Source organism: Gekko japonicus, unplaced genomic scaffold, assembly GCF_001447785.1.
Source record: "Gekko japonicus isolate JY-2015 unplaced genomic scaffold, Gekko_japonicus_V1.1 scaffold269, whole genome shotgun sequence".
Lineage (NCBI taxonomy): Eukaryota > Metazoa > Chordata > Lepidosauria > Squamata > Gekkonidae > Gekko > Gekko japonicus.
In genome coordinates this window covers 317,514-340,359 of record NW_015168659.1, presented here as the reverse complement: position 1 = coordinate 340,359, position 22,846 = coordinate 317,514, and the positions used below count along the sequence as shown (strand labels likewise).

The 22,846-nt window shown below is 42.9% G+C and overlaps 1 protein-coding gene across 1 annotated transcript; it reads right to left on the bottom strand.

Annotated features, from left to right (window-relative positions):
- Window positions 1-39: 39 nt before the first annotated feature.
- On the bottom strand, window positions 40-22,665 carry PRG4 (proteoglycan 4). Its single transcript, XM_015415251.1, has 8 exons — window positions 22,558-22,665; window positions 17,299-17,598; window positions 13,669-13,755; window positions 12,170-12,309; window positions 2,843-2,999; window positions 1,836-2,045; window positions 910-1,035; window positions 40-144 (listed from the first exon to the last, which is right to left on the bottom strand). The coding sequence occupies exons 1-8, from the start codon at window positions 22,649-22,651 to the stop codon at window positions 41-43; spliced, it is 1,218 nt and encodes a 405-aa protein (XP_015270737.1). The 5' UTR covers window positions 22,652-22,665; the 3' UTR covers window position 40.
- Window positions 22,666-22,846: the final 181 nt, after the last annotated feature.

Below are 22,846 nucleotides of genomic sequence, written 5' to 3'. Positions count from 1 at the left end.
CAAAGGTAATAGCACTTCTTTCAGCCTTTGCGCCTCCACATCACTCTGAAGGACACTTGTACCATGCCTTGGATGCCGTTTGGCCAGTCAGCAATGTGACGGGTCTTGCTATTCTGCTGGCCACGTCCACATGGTGATATTGATCTGGAAAAGGAAAAAAATAAAATAAAAGTAGCCTTAAGGCTAAAAAAACCAGGCAGGAGACTGGGTGGTTGGATCTTCCTAAAAATGTGAAGGTTGGGGGGGGGGGGCATAAAAATTCAGTCCTCCAAGGACTGTCCCAATTTTTTTCCCCCATTAGAAAACTTTAAAACTACTCCACAGAAAACCTTTTTTCCACAGCTTTCCCTGGGTTCTCCCTCCAGGACTTAACGGCTCTAATCTCCTCGTGGTGTTAAAAGGTTGAGAGCTTCCATGCACGTCCCTGATATTGTTTGGGCTGTGGTTTGGGGAGAATGAATTTAAGTATTCCCCATCTGTATGGTTTCACCAGCTGAAGTTCTGTTCCTCTCTCCTTCCCTCTCCCCCACTATATTGTTAGCTTCGGAGAAGAAAAAAGACAAAGAGAATTTTCTTCCATCCACCCCCCGTTTTTCCAGGGCTGCTGAGCGCTGGTAGCACAAGAGGAGGGGAGCTTAATTGGTGAAACTGTGGGGGATGCAAGTTAACCCATTCCTCCTATACAGTGCAGCCCCAATTCAACAGCGTCTTAGCTACAAGAGGAGGGGAGCTTAATTGGTGAAACTGTGGGGGACTGCAAGTTAACCCATTCCTCCCACACAGTGCCGCCCCAGTCCAAAACAGTCTTAGCGCTGTGTCCCATCTGCGAGTCCCCATGAATTGCAGAGCATTAGTCTTAAAAGATTTGCCAGTTTTAGAGGTTGGTGCTGAGATGCCTTAGCAGTGTACCTTTAGAGAAAGCATAGTAATCATAGCCATCTGACTTCCGCTCATTAGGCACTGAGATAACAGAATTCACTTCCTTTGGAAATCCTCTCCAGTATGATGCGATTTTGACCTCTGGCTGCAACACTCCTGCAAACACAATAGTAATTTCTCTTGTGACGTAAGCACTTCTGAAAGTCATCTTATTGGCACATAAGGGTGCCCTTAGGTGGCAGGGGGCACCCTCCCCATACGGGTGTGCGTGGCAGGAGCAGTAGAAGCGACAGCAACGGTGACGGTGGAAATGGCAGCGATGGAGTGGTGCAGCGTCGGAGACAGAGGCGGAGCCACAGAAGGACGTGGTGACGTGACGCAAGCGCAGCGGAGCCGTACGGACGTTAGCTGGGCTGTAAGTCGATACGACCCACATACCAGACGGGCCTGCCGAAAGAAAGAAAGAGGAAGCCACCGGACCGGACGACCACACCAGGAACTGAGCTCTGACACCCGAAAGACTGCCCGGGAAGAACAACTAAGAAAAGCAGCGAGCCCTGTCACCTGGGTGCCGGTAGGCAGCCCCAACCCCTGTAGACATGTGGCCTTAGCTAGGGATAAATTCGGAACTTGTAAGCCGCTCAGAGACCCTTCGGGGTTGGAGCGGGGTAGAAATCGAAGATATAAATAAATAAGTAAATAAAATAACCCCTATGAAAGCAAAGATTTGAATAGCTCAAACTCAATGTCAGTCTTAAATGTTAAACCTGAAGGAAGTGCCTCCTCAGACAATTGTTTCGAAACAGCTGTGCTTCAGTTATGCACACATGCTGCTGAATCCTATTAAATTCAGTTGGATTTAATCTACCTGTGTACAGGATTGTAGTTAACATAAATGGTGAACGTGCCTGTTGGTTGATGGATGAACGTGCTTGCTGGTTGATGGATGAATGTGCGTGTTGGTTGACGGGTGATCTGAATGACAGGGTACTGTCTGATTCTGACAGTGCGGAAAATCTGGTGAGGTCTGACTGCACGCTGAAAGCGTCGCCGATGCCTCCTGATCACAGCTTTTGGTTTATAAGCCGGGTATTTCACAGTCACAATTTTCTTCTTGCACTTCTTAGCACTTTCTTGCTTGTAGGTGTATTGTTGAACATTGCCTCCTATCGCAGAAAAGCCACATTTGTAAAACTTCTCTGGTAGCCAAGGAAAGCAGCTTCACTTTAATTCACAGCATATGAGATGACTGCTATGATGACACTAATAATAAAACTGCGGTCTACTCCTGACATTTATCATGTCATAGCTGTTGGTAGTCTCCATTCTTAGTTTTAAAATATCTTATAGGACTTTAAAAGAAAGGAATATAGAGATGTGGACAGTCAACTTAATTTAAGAAGTAGCCCTGGTACATTAAAGAGAGCAGTTTTTTGGGATCAGTTGTTTAAACATTTACAAAAGCCATACTGTGGTAGGCATAATTCATTGTATGCATCACTTAAAAGCAATGGCCTTGGATCCAAGAGCAAAGGTCTGATGGTGAAATGGAACCGAACCATTTTGGGTAGCTCTTCATGCCACCGAAACAACTGGGAGTGGTTGGGAAACACTGTGGACTGCAGCCTGAGAAGGAAATCTGCAAAAAACATGGACCCCCTTCCCCTCTTGTGCAAGCAGAATGACTTCTGCTCGTGGAAGCACACCATCCATCCCAAGGCTTTTTTCCTCTTCAAAACTCTTTTAATTATTCCAAAGATTTAATTGTTAACACTTTGGAATACTGTATAATGCCAGTAAATAATCCAAGATCTCCCCTGCAACACATGCCAAAGAAATCGTTCAGTTACATCACTTGGTTCTCATATTCATCAAAAGAGGCTTAAATATTCAGGTCTGTCACTGGCTTCTGGATTGTATCCAGTGTTGCTAGTCTGATTGGTATATAAAATGTGAAACCCACCTTTTTTGAAGAAATATACAGATTCTGGCCTGCTCTTGTGTTTTGCTACAGAGAGGGCTGCTACTATTTTCCCATTTAATCCTCCAAATCCTTTTAAAACGGGCTTGGGATAGCCAGAATCCATTATGTCATTGGTGAAGCGCCAGTACTGAGAATCCTGAGAATTAAAATAGACAAAGTTATACCATGCCAGGAAATATCTGTTACCGGTTATAATATAGCAGATCTTTGGCTGGGGTGGAAAAACGACGCCAGGATTATTTCAATATAACACTTAATTTCCTGGTGGAAATACACATACAAGGAGTTATGTTGAAGAGATCTGTGCAGATGCAGTCATATCTTACAACACTCAAGTGGATTCCAGGACAAACCCTTTCACATGTTGGCTGCATTTACTAGTTGCCTTTCCAACACAAGGCTAACATCACAATTAAATATTAATATACATCATTTTGAAATAAAAAGCTGCAATAAAGCAAGTGTTAATCAAAACCAGAACTAATTAAATCCCAGCTTGGAAAAGCTTGTAGAAATGGGGAACACCTCCCAGCACAGAGGTCACAAACCTTTTATAATCAGAGACAAACTACATCAAAATTCAGAGCAAGCAATAATTACTGATAATTGACGTGATGATTCATCGTTCATAGTGTCCATAGCCCCAACACTGGTTGTTGAGCATCCTTCATTAGGAAAGTGGCACAGTCAAGGTGTCACAATGTGTAATAGATATACACAGAAGCACCCTGCACAAGTGTTTTCATGCACCGGCACAGATACATGCATGGTTTGTACTAGCACTGCTGGCAACTGTTCACCTCTGTCATTTCCCTTTATGTAAAATATCTCTTAAAAACCCTCTAGTACCATAAAACATCTTTTCCTGCCATTCCCTTCACATGCTGGTCATTCCAGCATCCCACCTACCCCTCCAAATATCTTAATGCACAGATTAAATTTACTTTTTTAAGGAGCCACATTTGGTTCAATACTGGTTGCAGAGCCCTTTCTAGCAAAATATACAGGCAGTAAATGAGAATGGTGATCTCCATGTATAGATTTGGGGGGGGGGGTTTGCAAAAAAACCCCAACCTGGTATTTTTTGGATTTGGGTATATTGAGCCCCCCAAAATTGGTATTTTCCAATATTCCCAAAACCAAATACCAGTATGGTATTTGGATTCATTAAATGTTTGAGATTGCTGAATATAAGCTATAACAGATAATCGATATGGGGGTACCTGGGGGCCCCTGTTTTTTTCGGTATAGGCTCCCCCCCATTTCAAAAAGATTGGACCAGGGGGTCCAATTCTATGGGTCCCCAAAGAAAGTGCCCCCATCCTCCATTTTTTCCAGTGGAGGAGGAAAAGGTACTTAAAAGGATTGCGGTCCCTTTAAATGCCTTCTCCAAGGCACACAACTCCACAGTGAGTGAACTCCAAAGCCATGTAAAGGGCTCACGGTCCCTCTAAATGCCTTCTCCAAGCTGAGAGTTCACTCCAAAGGCATTTAAATTCCCTTTAACTGCACCTATCCAACTGTCCCCATATATCCCAAATATTTTTGAGATTTTTTTGGGTTGGCCATTTTCGGATAACCAGATAAGTAGCCCACTAGCTAACCAGCTGAAAAAATACCCCCAAAATACCAGTAAAGTATTTTTCAGGGGTTTTTTCAGCTCTGTTTATGCCAAATGCACACCCCTAGTTTAAACTATTCCCCCAGTCTAGGCTAAGAATGCCCTACTTCATGCCTTGATAGACTGTTCCATCCTTAACTGATGGTGCATGACACAGAGCCTCATCCCTCGATCTACAGAATATGGAAAGAAAAGCATTAACAACTTTGAGGGAATAATATATTTAAGAGTAAACTACATGTTACACAGCATGTAATGAAGTTCTGATAGTTGCTTGTCCATTGCAAAATGCGCTTGGATACAGATGGGAAAGAAATCCTTTCACAGCCAGCAGCTTATTTGCTGAAACTACCCCAAACAGCTGTCCCCTGCCCCCACTGTATTCCAAACCTGGTTTTATGGAATTTACTTTCTCTGCAGCAAAGCATCTCCCTACTATCATTGAGGCTAAGATGTTTACTGCAAGTTAGAAAAGGAAATTCTGCAAGCAAAATGAAGCATGCAAAAATGTGCGCTGTGTAAACATTGATTTAATTGAGGCTAACAAGTTTGATTTATTTATGATTATTAGTCATTTGCTTTCATGTGTAATTACTTGACACGATACACCCACACGGAACTTTGCACTGAGTGATGCAGAGTAGGAGGCAGAATGAGACTACGGGGAACTTCCAAGTGGCAGATAACTGCAAGGGGTTCCTGTGGGGCCAAGAAACTTGTCAAGAGGGAAAGTCCTTCTAATGGCTATGAGCAGTGCCTCCCAGATGTTCTCGCTTTGCATAGAACTGAGAAGCCAAAATGGGGTTCTGATACCTGTGTGTGTGTGTTGTTGCCGCTGTGTTAAACTTTACTGCGGTCAGTAAATTTAATGGGGCCAACTCTTTCAAGCTGATTTTTTAAAAATGTGAATATTATTAAAAGCAACCTTAGAGGTTGCAATTGGAAGTGGAGAAAGAAATACGTAGAAAAGGGGATCTTTCCTATTTTATCTGTTCACAATGATTTGATTTTACTTCATTTATTCCCAGTGTTTGTCTCCAATACGGACCCAATATGACCTATATTGTTCTCCTCCAGTTTGGTGTAAGAGCCACTCCTCCACTTGCACCTGGCTGGATGATCTTGGACAAGCCATAGTTCTGACAAGAGCTGTCCTTGAAAAAGAGCAGTTTTTGTCAGAGCTCTCTCGGCCCCACCTACCTCACAGGGTGTCTGTTGTGTTTGTAAGCCACTCTGAGACACCTTTGGGTAGTAAAGGGCGGGGTATAAATCCAATCTTCTTCTTCTTCTCCATTTTTTCCTCACAAAAACCAAGTGAGCAGTGACTCACAAGAAAGCTCATACCCTGCCACACATTTCGTTAGACTCTTGCCCTTTTCTACTGCTACAGACAGACTAACAGGGCTACCTGTCTTGATCTAACAACCAAGTGAGATAAAGTATGTGCATGACGAGCCCAAGGCCACCCAGGAAGCTTACATGACAGATTGTGGATTCAAACCTGAGTCTTCCGGATCCAAGCTGAACACTTGAACCACTATACTGTGCTGGCTTTCAATATTTTTTATTGCTTCCTTCCTCAAAGGAGCTCAGGCGCAGTACACAGTTCTCATTTCTTTTCCAAATGCTTTCCCATCCATAGGAAACAAGACTGCATTTATTTATGTATTTATTCATTCACATTTACAGCCCGCCCTTTCCAGGAAGCAGGCTCAGGGTGGGTAATGACATTTCATTTATACAAAATGTATTAGTTAATTTTATTGTATTAACATTTAAAACATCATCATAAATATTAAAAATATTAAAATGTTGGTCACAGCATATAGCATAGAGATTTTCTGGTTGTGGGAGGTTCCCGGCCATAGCCAGTAGTTGTTACATAGATCATGCAGGGCTCTTTTTGTAGCAGGTACTCATTTGCATATTAAGCGACACACCCCTAATGTACCCAATCCTTCAAGAACATACAGTAGCCCCTGTAAGAAGAGCTCTGTAAGCTCTTGGAGGATTGGCTACATTAGGGGGTGTGGCCTAATATGCAAAGGAGTTCCTGCTACAAAAAGAGCCCTGCTAGATTGAAAGAATAACAGGGTGACGGACACCTCAGGGAGGCCATATATGGGCGTCCGCTGCCTCAGCCAGAGGCCTGGTGGAAGAGCTCCGTCTTGCAGGCCCTGTGGAATTGAAGTAGATCCCGCAGGGCCCTGATCTCAATGGGGAGCATATTCCACCAGGCAGGGGCCAGGGCGGAAAAGGCCCTGGCCCTGGTTGAGGCAAGATGAATGTCTTTCGGGCCAGGGACTACCAGGAGGTGTTGATCCACAGAGCGTAGTGCTCTTCGGGGCATATACAGGAAGAGGCGGTCCCTCAGATACGTTGGTCCCAGGCCATGTAAGGCTTTAAAGGTTATTACCAACACCTTGAAATGGATCTGGGACTCTACCGGTAACCAATGCAATTGGCGGAGTACTTGCCAAACGTGAGCTTGCATAGGCTTCACTGTTAGCAGGCACGCTGCTGCATTTTGCACCGGCTGTAATTTCCAGGTCAGCCTCAAGGGTAAGGCTGCATAAAGCAAATTACAGTAGTCAAGCCTGGAAGTAACCATTGCATGGGTCCCTGTAGCCAAGTCTTGGGGAGAGAGGGAGGGTTTCAGCAACCTAATCTGCTGAAGATGGAAAAAGGCAGATCAGGCAGCTGCAGTAACCCGGGCCTCCATAGAGAGAGAGGCATCCAGTGTCACTCCCAGGCTCTTCACCTTCTGGGCTGGCACCAAAAGTGCCCCTTCCAGTGTGGGGAGCCTGATTCCCATATCCCCTCCCTTCCAGCTTAGGTACAGGACCTCTGTCTTCGATGGATTTAGCTTCAACCGACTCTACCACAACCATCCAGCCACAGCCTCCAAAGCCTCGGCCAAATTATCAGGGGCAGAGAATGGATAGCCTTCCAATAACAGAGCTGGGTGTCATCTGCATATTGATGACAACCCCACCCATACCTCCAGACAAACTGGGCAAGAGGGCACATATAGATGTTAAATAGCATTGGCAAGAGGATCGCCCCCTGCGGCACTCCACATTCCAGTGGGTATCGCAGGGAGATCCTCTTGCCCAGCGCCCCCCTCTGTCTCTGACCATGGAGCCTGGAAAGGATCGAGGATGGAAGCGTCATCCAGGAAAGCTTGGAGTTGTTCGGCCACCACTCTCTCAACCACCTTACCCAGGAACGGAACGGTAGATTCGACACTGGGCAGTAGATGGCCAGGACCATAGGGTCCAGTGTTGGTTTTTTGAAGAGTGGACAGACACATGAAACAAAAGGGATAAGCAGACTCTCTTCTCCTTCCCATTACCCATTTCTAATTGCAACTTTTCGTTTTATTTTTTAAAACTTATTCTGAGACTGATCCACGCATCTCTCATAGAACATCTAGTCTGGTTCTCCATCTCCCTGCTTAACATACAATTTTTTAAAAGTTTGGTAAACGTCTATGCTAATACATTTTTTCTTAATCATCTTTCTTACATGGATCCTTCAGTGGTAGCTTAGCTGATGCAATAATTTGTGGTTGGGTGGAAGAAATTAGCTTAATTTTTCTTTTTCTTTACAGAGCTGGATATTTTCAATAAAACATGTATGATTTGGCAGTCCAAATCTGACCCACCCAAGCTGCCAGACTTGGTTTACTTATGATGAGATCTCCAGGATTTTTTCCCTCCAATCTTGGCAATATTAATTGGGAACATTTGCTAATAATAGGGACAAGTAGGATGTAGAAGCAGAAGACATGGTGTAAAGTGTAGATTTCAGAACACACAGCTAATTTAAGACTCTTGTACGACACCACTCATGTAAAAATATGTAAACTTGATTCTGATTTGATTCAGCATAAATGGCATGTGTTAACCTTGTATTATAGACCAAGTTGGAGCTCCCCATGGGGAGCCAACTGCAAGAGCAATCCAAGCAGTTGCTCGGAGTGGCGAGATCTTTAAAGCCAGAAAGCCACACATAATCCGCTGGTCATGTCCATCATTTGCTGGACTGTTACAAAGTACCCTGGGGCATACCTCCACTGAGTGTGAGCTGCTGCAAAATGCCTGGGCGTTCTCTAGTTTCCAAGATTATCCTCTTAAGAAGGTAAATATATCTTGGTTACAAGGTATACAGGTTGCTGACATTTCTGGGGTCATTTCTGCTTTTACTACTAGTCCTGCTGAGGAACAGGAAATATAAGGTGTGGTACACAGTGTTCTGGTGTTCCTTGGAAGCTTCAGACTTTCCACATTATTTTTAAAAAATGTTTCTACCAGGTTCCTAAAATGTGTGGTCTTTCTCATTCAGAAATAACAGTCGTGCACCAAAAACAGTTTGTCACGCTTACCAGCCCAGCAGTTTATTAGCAAAACTCTGGCAAGATTCACACTTAACAGCTAAATTATGTTTAGTTATTTGGCTGGTCTATTTAATATATTAAAATGTTTTAATTAATGGGGGAGCTTTTTTAATTAGCCAGGAATATTCCTGCATGTGAGAAGGGAGAATATCTCTTTTGAGTTGTTTGCCATGATACATACACGCATGATCTAAAAATAAAATGTTTTTTCACTAAAATAATTGTCATCTATATGCAAATTAGTTGATCAATTAAAGCTCATATATTTCGCCAGCTAAGTTTTTTTTAATCAAGTGAGAACCCTAATTGCACTTAACATTCTCACTGCGTGTAGTTTAAACAGTTAAATATACTTTGTTTAAATTGCCTGATTGTACTCCAGGGGTTTTAAAATCTGCATAGCCATGAGCAAAATCAGAAACAGTTTTTGCGTCTGGAAAAATCTATCTTGGCACAAAAAGAATCTCTCATGACAAATTCACAATAAAGTTCCTGCATGCAAGACATTTGTTTCATTCCCTATTTTCACTTTTAGCTTTGAACACAGAGAAATGTACAACAAAATCTTTTTTTGATACCTATGAAGACTTTTGTCCGACAGAACACCAACAGAAGGGGGTGTGGATTTCCCCTGCATTCCTCCATTGTCAACTTACGTTTGATAATAAGGTGAACAAAAGGAAAATTTGAGGAATAGATTGGTAAAAATGATAAGACAAACTATGAGCATTTCTTCAAATATATCAGGAGCAGGAAGCCAGCTAGGGAGGCTCTTGGGCCTTCTGATGACCAAGGAATTAAAGGATTGCTTAAGGAAGATGAGGAAATGGTAAAGGAACAATGAATTCTTAGCCGCTTTCTTCACTGTGGAAAATGGGGGGCACATATCCACACCTGAGCCAATGTTTGGAAGAAGGGTATCTGAAAAACTGAGTCAAATTGAGGTGATGAGAGATGTTCTTGAAATCAACATGTCTGCCCTTCCCAATGGCATGCACCCAAGGGTTCTTTAAAAACTCAAATGTATCAGCCTACAAGAATATGTAACTTGTCACTAGAATAAGCCTCTGTGCTGGATGATTGAAAAGTAACAAATGCCTTCCCAATTTTTAAAAATGGATCCAGAGGGGATCGAAGAAATTACAGACCAGATAGCATCTGTTCCAGGAAAACCAGAAGAAACTGTTATTCAAGAGAAAATTAAGCACATCAAGGAACAAAGCCTGCTGAGGGAAAATCAGCATGGCTTCTTTTTAAAAGTCCTGCCTTTTTGGAGCTCTTTGATCAGGTTGCCAAGTGTGTGGACAAGGGTGATCTGGTAAACTTACCAGATCAGACTAGGGGTGTGCAAAAAAAAAAGTCGGTATTTTTTTGCTTCAGGTATATCAGACCCCAAAAATATTGGTAAATGCCGAATTTCCCCAGTCCAATACTGGTAAAGTATCAGGACTGGGGAAATAGTCAGTATTGCTGATAATATTTCGGTCTGATATGCCCAATGGGAGGGAAGGGAGGCATGTTAAAATGCCTTCTTTCCCTCCCAAAGCCCCTGCAGCTTTCCTGGTCAATTTCACTCCTGGCCAGTCAGCTGCTAGGTTTAAGCCATTTAAGCCAAACAGCAAAGAGCCCATGGGAGTGAAACTGACCAGGGAAAGCCTCCTCTCTCTGCCTTCCCTTCTCTAGCTGCCCTGGGGTAGCTGGAGAAGGGCAGGCAGGGAGCCCAGGCATGTTTTCATGGTTGCCCTTTGGCTTCCCAGCTGGCTCACCACAAATATCTCCCCAAACTTGGGGTGGGAAGGAAAGGCATTTAAACATGGCTGCTCTCTCTGCCTACGCTTATTCAGCAGCCCTGGGGCAGCTGGAGAAGGGAAGACAGAGAGAGGAGGCTTTCCCTGGTCAATTTCACTGTCACCAGCCTGTCAGCTTTATACGGCTTAAACCTAACAGCTGATTGGTGGGGAGTGAAATTGACTAGGGAAGCCACAGGGGCAAGGAAGTCGGCATTCGACTACCCGAAAGCCCAAAAAGTTGAATGAATTCAGGAATAAATTTGGGGAACTATTCGGTTGCTGAAACGTTTCCTGAATTTGCATTCAGCTTAAGAATACTGAATAAATTCCGACAAGGCATTTATTCGGTATTTTTTTGGGGGGGGTCAGGGAAGCCAAATGCACACCTCTAGATCAGACTTGGACTTACAAAAGCTTTCAACAAGGTACCTCCTCAAGAATTCCTAAGTAAGCTTAGCAATCATGGGTGAACAGGCAACAACGTGGCAAATGCAGTTAAGCATTGGTGAGTTAAAAGTGATGATCACTGGAACAAGACATCCTACATTTAAATATATGCTAATGAAGTCTGCACAGGCTGAGCCTGAGATTGAGGAAATATTGGGATTGCAGTGGATAGCTAGAGGGAAAATGTTGACTCAGTGTGCAGCAGCAGTCAAAAGGGTAAATTCTATGCTGGGGATTATTAGGATGACAGAATCAAATGGCCAATAATGTCATGCCCTTGTAACACATGTTTGGAGGGAAAGGTGTTGCCTGCACACTCCCAGTTTCATTGAATTAACAGATCTGTTAATTGCAGGAGAATCAATAAAATTTATCAGCCTGGAATTGGACTGTGTTCAAGAGAAGAGGGGCGAGCAACTGTGTCCAGACCTGGAATCAGAATGACCATATGTCTCAACCTTCAAACTCTCTTCCAAGCAGAGGGATGTAGAAAAGTTCTACTCTTCGTCCACCTTCCAGTTCTTTTGCCTAGTGTTCTGCCTCTAGTTAGCTGTCATCTGAGTATTCTGAGTATTCCCACTTCTCTGTGCATTTTAAGATTTATACTTAGTTATTAAAGTGGTTAAGACACTGAACTGCAGGCTATAATCTCATCCTCTCATCCATCTTTTTTTCCACTTGATCAGGATTCAGCCAGGGACTGAAGGGACAGCATGGCTGAGCAACCAAAAGCGAGTGGGAAGAAAGGGAAGAGGGAACTTGTCAGAGGATTGCCACTTGCAGACCCAATCTTATGCCATCATCTCTCTCTGATGCACACCCTGATCCAGGGGACAAAGGGGAGAGTGTTTTCTCTTGTTGGTGGCAAATTCTACTGGAGGATTAAAGTCCCAGACCCAAAGGATTGGGGGAAAAGGTTTCCGGCTGCACAATATGGGTGGCTTCTTTTCTGGCAACATTCCAGATTCTTATGTTGTAAACAGTATCTGCAAAAAATTAAGTTGTCAATATGCATATGTCGCTAACGATGATAAATAAACTTATTTCACCTTGATAAAGAAGGTTTTGCCATCACAGTTACATCTAGAAAAGACAGTGTCAATGGGGGACGGAATGCCCCACACCTCAGTGATCTTACGAGGGCAACGGGATGGTGAGCTAGCTCCGTCCAGCAACCAGTAGTAATGACCTGCAGAAGCAAGCAGAGGTAGAAGTTATGTGGAGAAAGCAAAGCATTAGTCTTTATCACTCTCACTCCCTCTGCAGTGCTTATCCTTTTCGATGAATGCCCATTGGAAAAAATATAAAACATTACAATAACGGTTCTCAAACTCTCCTTAGGAGGTATAGGGCATTTAAAGCGGGGTCCAAAGTTCCCCAGAGATGTCAGTACCTGAGAAAGGGGTTGCCTTCCTTCCCCATCAGCTGAGGCCTGGAGAGTTTGATGGTTCTGGATGTGGGCCCGCCCTGACCTAAGTTGGATTTATTTGATGAGTATGCCCTTATTTTGGCCATCCATCCAAATGTGATGTCAAAACCAAGGAGGCCAGGATGTTTTGGTGCTTTCCTACCTCTTTCTGTTCCTTGAGAACAGCTATATGAGATCAGAAATATCCTACTCTGCTCCTCTTCTAATGCTAGTCCTTCATTACTATCACAATCCTAGCATCTGCCATGTGCCATCAGGCTATTGGCCCACAAGGACACCCAAGGATATATGCACAGTGACCTGTGGAACATGGTTATTGTGGCACTGAGTTTAAGGTTAGGATAAATTTGTGTGTATGTGTGTGGGGAGAATTAATTTTGAAAGTTAGGGAAACACTGCATTAAAAATACGAAGTGCTTCTTAAAGCAACACGAACCTAGCTTGGACAGGGGGGAAATTTCTCTGCCACACCTCCGCTTGTGTCTAGGACAGGAGGCAGAGGTGCTGTCTCTGAATCGTGCCTTGGACTTTGCAGGAGCGGCATAGCCAGGTCCCCACACACAGCTGTGCTGCCACCACTACCAATGCCCTGGATCTCACTGGGGTGGTGTGGGAGAAAACTGCTTGGGGCAGCCAAATGGCTTGAGACCACTTGTTCAAGTATCAATGTACTGGCTGAATGTCAATTTTTTGTTTCTGATGTTCATCTAGGGTCACTTTTTTCACTGAACAGCTATATACAGATACAACCAAACTGGGGCCAATAGCTACATAAAATAACACCTTGTTATGTACATATATATTGTTCACACACAAAGCTGGATAACATGTTGTTATGTACGCATATATTGTTCACACACAAAGCTGGATAACTGGAGCTGTCTAATGGATACACCATTGGGCTAGGCCCCAGGGGGTTGCAGTTCAAATCCCCCAGCTAAGTTGACTGGATGGCCTTGGGATAGTTACTGTCTCTTTCCTAACCTCTCTCCCTGGATTGTTTTGAGGGTAAAAGTGACTAGGGAGAACCGTGCATGCTGCCTTAGAGGAAGGGTAGGATCGAATTATTATAGATACGTTGCTATTTGACCTTTTGACAAAAATAGTTTGGTAACTCACCTCTGAATACAGCTAATGATCCATTTTGTAAAGGGACAATCCCATCTGCAGGCTTCCCATTACACAAGTTCGTCTGTTCAGGCATATCTGGTGCAAAATAATTGGTAATTGTTCTTATTTAATTTTTTTTAAATAATTTTAAAAATACAAATTGTCCATCATAATGTTCTCTAACAAAGTGGGAAAATGTGATAGAAATAGGCTACTGTATCACTATGGATCCTATGACTTCATTCTGCTAAGCTGGATCCCATGGCACTCTTCTGTTAAGTCTTCTTCAGATGGAAAAAAGTCTGTCTTTGTAGAAGCAAGAATTGCTCTGTTGAAGGAAGACGTGCTGGAAAGGAGTCACACGATCCAGCGCCAGATGTAACAGTAAACTGGCTGACTCCTGTATGAACAATAAAAGCAATACAAAAGTGCCACCCATAAGGCCAGAATATCTACCTGTTCAGCAGACTCCTCAGGTATGTGGGAAAATATGATTTCGTAAATTAATAGAAAACAAAATAAGAGTCTGATAAGGACCAAAATGCATCAAGAGGAACATAATGTTGACAACAGCTGAATGTCAGTTGGGGCAGTAGCACATATAAGACTGTTCAAGTATCTAAGACAAAGATATTTTGAAGGGTAGAGTGGTAATTCAAAATTGTTCCCCGCACCCATGATTCCTCACAGGCCCCCAGGTTGCTCACAAATGACACATAATTTGTTTTCAGAGGTAATTCTGACAAAGACATACAAAACTAGGAACCAGATCATTATTCATAATAGCACTGGCACTCTTACCCTAAGTATTTGCATTGGTAATTTCTGGACAGCTGGATCAGAGAAATTTCAGGATCCGTGAAAACCTTCTTACCCTCTTTTCAGACCAAATCTGAATTGCAATCTAGAATAGTTTCTTAGGGTTGACCTCCAGACTTTTAGTCCTGACATCTGTTTCATCCACAAGTATACCATTTGGTACCTATATGTTTATAATTGTTTGCACCATATTTTTCTAAACATACAGCTAGGAAGAATTTGCACAAATTGGGATGGATCCCATGGAAGATTTGCATGTATGCAAGAATCTTCGTGCAAATGCAAGCACTAAAATTACTCCTTGGTGTCTGCTTGCATTAAGAGAGAGCAACTGTATCCCCCTAATATCTTATTTTGCATGTGTAAGAAATATCACAAGATATGAAAGCTCTAAATAAATAAATCTATGGCTTTATCAAAATCAAATCAAATTAAGTCAGGAGAGCGTGCTGTTGCACATTCCATTGCTTCACAGACACAATGTTATTTAAAGATTTATTGGAGCGCTACATGTCACAGTCACTACAACATTCCTTGTGCAAGTAGAACCCTGCTAAGCACACTTTCCTTTCATGCATTGCTGGATTCAGCCCATGCTGTCCATAGATTTATTTTATTTATTGAGAGTGTTTAGACAGCCACCATTCTCTCGTGCACCGCTGGGCCAAAGCCAGTGTTCCCTCTAAGCTGAATGGCCTCTCATTAACACAGGAAGCCCTGCTCAGCAGCAATCAGGAGCCACGTAGGGTCTAGCAGTGACCATTGCCCATTTTAAGATTACAGCAGTTATATTCTACTCAGGATGTGAACTGCTCCACTCAGGGGGGGGGGGGATTAGAGGGAACATTGCCCAAGTCATAAAATTAATGCCTTCCAGAAAATGAATGCGTTTTCACTTTACATTAGGAAACAATACAGCCCACTCTACCAATAATTCTACTGATAGGTACTAGTGTTTTCTTTCCTTACCCCCTTGTATGAAACTGGTCACCATTAGCATTATATTACAAATGCATTATATTATAATGCAAACCTCTACAGTTACACAGTGTTTTATGATATTTTATGTGTAAATTGTTATTTTAATACCATTTTAATTGTATTATATCTGTTGTACACCAGCCCATTTGGAGAGGGTGGTATATAAATCTAATTTTAAAAAATAGGGAACAGAGGTTGGAGCCTCTCATGCATTAAGATCAATTTCTGGAAAGATCATTTGGGATGTTGTGCAAGTGCTACCATGACGCCTACAAGTCTACAATCTTTTTGATGAGGTGTTATTGCTGAGAACATCTATGAACACAATGCCAGTATGCATTGTGGTGGATGGGAGCCTGTGTGGCATATGGATGGCATCTTGTACTTGGACCACACAAACTTGGGTTCACAGCCCTACTCATCCGTGAAGCTCACCAAGTACCCTTGGACGAATCACTCTTTTGCAGCCAAACTTACCTCCAAGTATTGTTGTGAAGATAAGATGGTGGTGGGGAAAACTGCCATGAACTCCTTGGAGGAAGGGTAAGGTAAAAACTAAACAGTTTTACTTAATAGTTTAATTTCCTAAGGCCATCAAGCAGGTACATATACAAGCTAAGAACTGATTCTATATCCATTCAGATCTACTCTTAACACCAGACTACTTTGGTTTTCCATCCTACCCACTGAATTTTTAATAAAGGCAAACCTTCCCCAAAAACTCTTCCCTACAACAGAAGTGCAATTATCCATGGAAGGTATATTCCTGTTGAAGTTACCCCAGCAGAGAATCCTGTGTGATATGGTTGCACTGTGCATCATCTGATCTGATATTTATATAAGGTTTTAAAGATTTGAGACCAAACTTGGCCTTGAAAAGTTGCATATTTTTCATGTTATATTTATTTGTGAAAAAGTATCATTAATGGCATGTATCATACCATTCTGCTCGGCAAAATTGGAAGCCTTCCTCTAGTCTGAGGAAACGTCCTCCAACTTAAGTGGCTCTTCTGCTGGGGGAAGAGCCACGAGTTGGAGGAAGGTTTCAAACTTTCCCGAGCATAAGGATAGCGTGCATGCCACCATCTCTGCTTTATTTTTGACCTTGTTGCACATTTCTCTGCTCTTTCTATTTTGTGCATGAATTAGAAAGAAGAAAGATTATGGGGAAATGGCACTCTTGCATGGTATTCACAAGAGCTGATTACATACTGAGTTTAAAGGCAAATTATCTTAAATCAATTTATGGGTTGCTAGAAAGTATTCCTCCAGATAGGGTGGGGTCAACAGAGGGAAGGCTGGAGAGATAGGCATGTGAATTATGGAAAATGGTGCCATCATATGAGCACGTTGGATTGTCAAAAGAAGAACAGTGTATTTTGGGGTTGCGTCTTCACTTGTAGGTCTGTTAAAGTCCAACAATTCAATGCTGGACTTCTTTCCAGGGTCACTCTCTAGGGCTAGCATCTCTCCCAGATTAGCCTTTTTCATGTATTGCATTCATGTGTACCAGACCCTGGCACGCAGATATCTGGACCGTGCTCCAGTTATGCATGGACATTATAAACAAGGAATGCTCAGGGGCATGTTTTTAGGTTTTTAGTCATGAGCAATGGTAAACTTACAAAGTTGTATTCTTGAGTATATTCAAGGCTAAACTAAATTTTTAATTTTTAAGATAAATAGCTGTGGTACTTTTTAATACTCAAAATCACTTCCCATCTCCTACAAAAAACCATGTGTACCCAGATATACTCACATATACCCCCCTACATTCCTTCCAGGTATTTTAAGACATTGGTATTCATCCTTAGTACAAGTTTAAAGAAATAAATATACCTTTATATAATAAGGGTGTGACTATTTTCTCTGGTCGAATATATTCTCTGGTTATGTTGGTAATCCTCTCAGGAAGTCTAGCTGTATAAGTTGTAGTATACGTTGTAGTAGGGAAATAAGTCACACGTCGTCTTTTTGTAGTTACAAGAGTGGTGGGAAAAGATGAAGTATACTGTGTGGTCCTGTCAACTGTGGAAGCTGGGGTGTTGGGAGATTTTGATGTAATCAAAGACGTAGTCACCTGTGTTACTGTAGTATTTGTATTCTTGTTAGCGGGAGTTTCCTTGGTGGATTCTGTATCTGAAACAAGATCAATTTTTGTATTAGTTGTAACGTTACGTGTGGTTGTAACTGGATATTCAGGTCTATTTGATGGGTTGGTGCTTGTAGATGTGGTAGTAGTTGTTGTTATCCGTGTCATATTAGTGGTGACTTCTGACTTGACCTTTTTATCGTTTTCATTAGGGTTACGTGAGCTAGGATTTGATTCCGTTGTGACAGTTGTGGAGGTTTTTGTGACCTTAGTGATGCTGCCTGGCCTGCCACTTTCATCAGGATTAGGGGAATTGCTCAATGAATCAGGTTCTGTTTTGATGGTGGTAGTAGTTTTTGTGACTTCAGTTGTGCGGTCTGGCTTATCAGGTTTTGGTGTATCATTTGGCGACTTAGACTGTGTAATTGTTGTTGTCGTCTCTGTTACTTTGGAAGTGACACCTGGTGTGTCAACTGTACTATCACCATTGAAACTAGGTTCATCATTTGATGGTTTAGATTGTGTTGGTCCTTCTGGGATCTCAGGATTCTTTGATAAAGGTCTCCCTTCATCACCACCATTAGGACTGTTTGGATCAGTCTGTGTTGTTATTGTCTCTATGACTGTAGTAGTCCTTTCTGGTTTGCCATTTTTATCATCACCAGTAGGGCTGGGTTGGCCACTTGAGGGATCATTCTGTGCTATTATTGATTCTCTGACTGGAGTAATTCCTTCTGGTCTACCATTTTTATCATTACTATCAGGGGTGGGAGTGCTATTTACTGGGTCACTCTGTGTTATTATTGTCTCTCTGACTGTAGTAGTCCTTTCTGGTTTGTCATTTTTATCATCTTCAGTAGGGCTGGGTTGGCCACTTGAGGGATCAGTCTGTGTTGTTACTGTCTCTCTGGAAGGTCTAGTTCCTTCTGGTCTATCATTTTTATCACCACCAGTAGGCCTTGGTTGACCACTTGAGGGACTGGTCTGTGTTACTGTTGTATCTCTGACTGGACTGGCTCCTTCTGGTCTATCATTTTTATCATCATCAGTAGGTCTTGGTTGACCACTTGAGGGATCAGTCTGTGTTACTGTTGTCTCTCTGACTGGAGCAGTTCCTTCTGGTCTATCATTTTTATTATCACCAGTAGGCCTGGGTTGGCCACTTGAGGGATCAGTCTGTGTTGTTACTGTCTCTCTGAATGGTCTAGTTCCTTCTGGTCTATCGTTTTTATCATCATCAGTAGGCCTTGGTTGACCACTTAAGGGATCTGTCTGTGTTACTGTTGTCTCTCTGACTGGAGCAGTTTCTTCTGGTCTACCATTTTTATTATCACCTGTAGGGCTGGGTTGACCACTTGAGGGATCAGTCTTTGTTACCGTCTCTCTACCTGGTCTGGTTCCTTCGGGTTTATCATTTTTATCATTAACAGTAGGGCTGGGTTGGTGACTTGAGGGATCTGTCTGTGTTGTAATTGTTTCTCTGACTGTAGTAATCCCTTCTGGTTCTGGTGTTATTGCTTCTCTGACTGTAGTAGTGCCTTCTGGTTGGTCATTTTTATCATCACCAGTAGGGTTGGGTTGATCGCTTGAGGGATCAGTCTGTGGTATTATTGTGTCTCTGATTGGAGTGGTTCCTTCTGGTTTATTATCAGGAGTGGGTATGCCATCTACAGGATCAGATTGTGTTGTTATTGACCCTCTGACAGGAGTGGTTCCTTCTGGTTTGTCATTTTTATCATTACCAGTAGGGTTGGGTTGGTCTCTTGAGGGATCAGTCTGTGGTATTATTGTGTCTCTGACTGGAGTGGTTCCTTCAGGTTTATTATCAGGAGTGGGTATGCCATCTACAGGATCAGATTGTGTTGTTATTGTCCCTCTGACAGGAGTAGTTCCTTCTGGTCTATCATTCTTGTTATCACCAGTAGGGTTGGGTTGGCCACTTGAGGGATCAGTCTGTGGTATTATTGTGTCTCCGACTGGAGTGTTTCCTTCTGGTTTATTATCAGAAGTGGGTATGCCATTTACAGGATCAGATTGTGTTGTTATTGTCCCTCTGACAGGAGTAGTTCCTTCTGGTCTATCATTCTTGTTATCGCCAGTAGGGTTGGGTTGGCCACTTGAGGGATCAGTCTGTGGTATTATTGTGTCCCCAACTGGAGTGGTTCCTTCTGGTTTATTATCAGGAGTGGGTATGCCATTTACAGGATCAGATTCTGTTGTTATTGTCCCTCTCACTGTAGTGGTCCCTTCTGGTCTATCATTCTTGTTATCACCAGTAGGGTTGGGTTGGCCACTTGAGGGATCAGTCTGTGGTATTATTGTGTCTCTGACTGGAGTGGTTCCTTCTGGTTTATTATCAGGAGTGGGTATGCCATTTACAGGATCAGATTGTGTTGTTATTGTCCCTCTGACAGTAGTGGTTCCTTCTGGTCTATCATTCTTGTTATCACCAGTAGGGCTGGGTTGGCCACTTGAGGGATCAGTCTGTGTTGTTATTGTCTCGCTCACTGGTCTGGTTCCTTCTGGCTTATCATTTTTATCATCACCAGGAGGGATGGGTGTGCCATTTACGGGCTCAGTCTGTGTTACTGTGGTCTCTCTGACTGTAGTAGTCCCTTCTGGTTCTGGTGTTCTTGCTTCACTGACTGTAGTAGTACCTTTGGGTCGGTCATTTTTATCATCATCAGTAGGGCTGGATTGGCCACTTGAGGGATCAGTCTGTGTTGTTATTGTCTCTCTTACTGTAGTAGTCCCTTCTGGTTTGTCATTTTTATCATCGCCAGCAGGGATGGGTGTGCCATTTACGGGCTCAGTCTGTGATATTGTGGTCTCTCTGACTGTAGTAGTCCCTTCTGCTTCTGGTGTTATTGTGTCTCTGACTGTAGAAGTACCTACTGGTTGGTCATTTTTATCACTGCCAGTAGGGCTGGATTGGCCACTTGAGGGATCAGTCTGTGTAGTTACTGTCTCTCTGCCTGGTTTGGTTCCTTCTGGTTTATCATTTTTAGTATCACCAGCAGGGCTCGGTGTACCATTTACCAGACCAGTTTGTGTAATTGTGGTCTCTCTGGCTGTAGTCGCCCCTTCTGGGTTTGGTGTTAATGACTCTGTGATTGTAGTAGTCCCTTCTGGTTTGTCGCTTTTATCATCACCATCAGGGCTCCGCTGGCTACTTGAGGGAGCCCTCTGTGCTGTTATTGATTCTCTGTCTGGAGTGGTTCCTTCTGGTTTATCATTAGGGTTGGGTGTGCCACTTCTGGAGTCAGTTTGTGTTATTGCCTCGGGCACGTTAGTGCTAGATTCTGGTTTATCATTTTTACCATTATTATCAGGAGTAGCTGAATTATTTGGGGGATCAGTCATGAGTATTGTCTCTCTATCTGTAGTAGTCCCTTCTGGTTTGATATTTTTGTCATCCACTATAGGACGGGGTTTGCCATTTGCTGAATCTGTTTGTGTTGTTGTTGTCTCTTTGGGAGTCGTAGTCCTATCTGGCTTGTTGCTTTTATCATTACCATCAGGACTTGTTATTTCTCCTGGAACAGTCTGTGTTTTTGTTATCTCAGTAACTGTAGTGCCACTGCCTGGTTTGTCATTGTTACCATCAGGATTTACGGTGCCACTTGTTTGATCTGTCTGTGTTACTGTCTGCATGGCTGTAGTTGTCCCATCTGATCTGTCATTTATATTATCACCACCAAGAACGGGTGTGGGGTTTACTGCATCAGCCTGTGTTATAGTTGTCCCTGAGACTGTTGTACTGCTTCCTGTCATGTCATTTTTATCATCAGTTCCATCATCTCTATCACTTGTGGCATCTGTTTGTGCTACTGTTGTCTCTGTGATCCCAGTACTACTTTCTGGTGTGCCATTTATATTGCCGGTACCTGGTTTAGCTGTGTCACTTGCTGGATCAGTCTGTGTTGTGGCTGTCTCTGTGACTGTAATACTTCTTTCTGTCCTGACACTTCCGTAATCACTTACAGGCTGAGGTGAACTTGTGAAAGGAGTGGAAGGAGTTGTCTTTTTTACAGGAATAGATGCCTCATTTTCACCAGCTGTGGTCATCCCTTGATCACCTGCAGTGGTTTCTTTTTCTGCAGCCATAGTTGTGTCTGTGGAACTTATAGGAGCTGTTTCTTTGTCAGCAGTGGTTGTGTCTTTGGCTTCCATAGTACTACCGCCTGTTGTCAGCTCCTCACGAATAGTCATAGGTTCTGTTCTCTCTGTGGCTGTTGTTTCTTGATCAGTAGTAGTTTTCACTTTTACATCTGTAACAGCAGTCTCTTCACTGGCTAATGTTAGGGCATTTGTACTTGAAGTTGCTACTGTTTGAGTCCCTGCTGCTGTTTCACTTCCACTTGCTTTATCTGTTGTCATACTGTCTGCATTTCCTGTTGTCCTTGTGTCTTTATTATCTGCTCCAGCAGCACTGTCTGCATTGCCTGTTGTCCTTGTGTCTTTATTATCTGCAGTTGTTTCAGTCAATGAGGAGACAGTACTTGGAGTCATTGTATCTGATTTATGGGTTATTAAAGTCTCTGCTGATGTAATGTCTGCTGTTGCTATTGTAGTCTCGGTATTACTAACTGTACCTTTATTATTTGTTGCAGCACTCTCTTTATTTGTAGTAGTTGTTTTATCATTTTCAGGTGTTGCATCATTCTTCTCTGTTGTTGAAATCTGGCTGTCTGCACTGGTTGTGTCCTTAGCAATGGTTGATATTGCTTCCATAGCTACCGTAGTAGTGTCTCTTTTGGCTATTGTTGTTGTGCCTTTAGATGCAGAAGTTATGGCTTTCATATCAGCAGTGCTTGTATCTTGGCCCACAGTGACACTAGCTATAGTAGACAATGTCAAAATGCTTGAAATGGTGCTAGGAGATGGATTACTGTTTGGCCTTAATGGTTTTGTAGTAGTGACTGTGAAGGATGGGGTCACTTTTTCAGACTGGGAAGGAGGGATCTGACTAACACGATCTTCAGATAAAGGAGTTGTTGCAGTACCTTTATTTCCTTTGGTTGTATGCTCTGTGTTAGGTTGCTTTGTACTTGTCGAAGGCTGAGTAGTCGTTGTCGTAGGCATCGTCGTTGTGGTCATAGTAGTAGGTGTCATTGTTGTGGTTACGGTAGTAGGCGCCTTCGTAGTCATAGTAGTAGGTGTCATTGTTGTGGTTATGGTAGTAGGTGCCTTCGTAGTCATAGTAGTAGGTGCTGCCATTGAGGCCGTTGTGGTAGGCGGCCTCACTGTGGTTGCAGTAGTAGATGGTCTTGCCGTTGTCATAGTAGAAGGGAA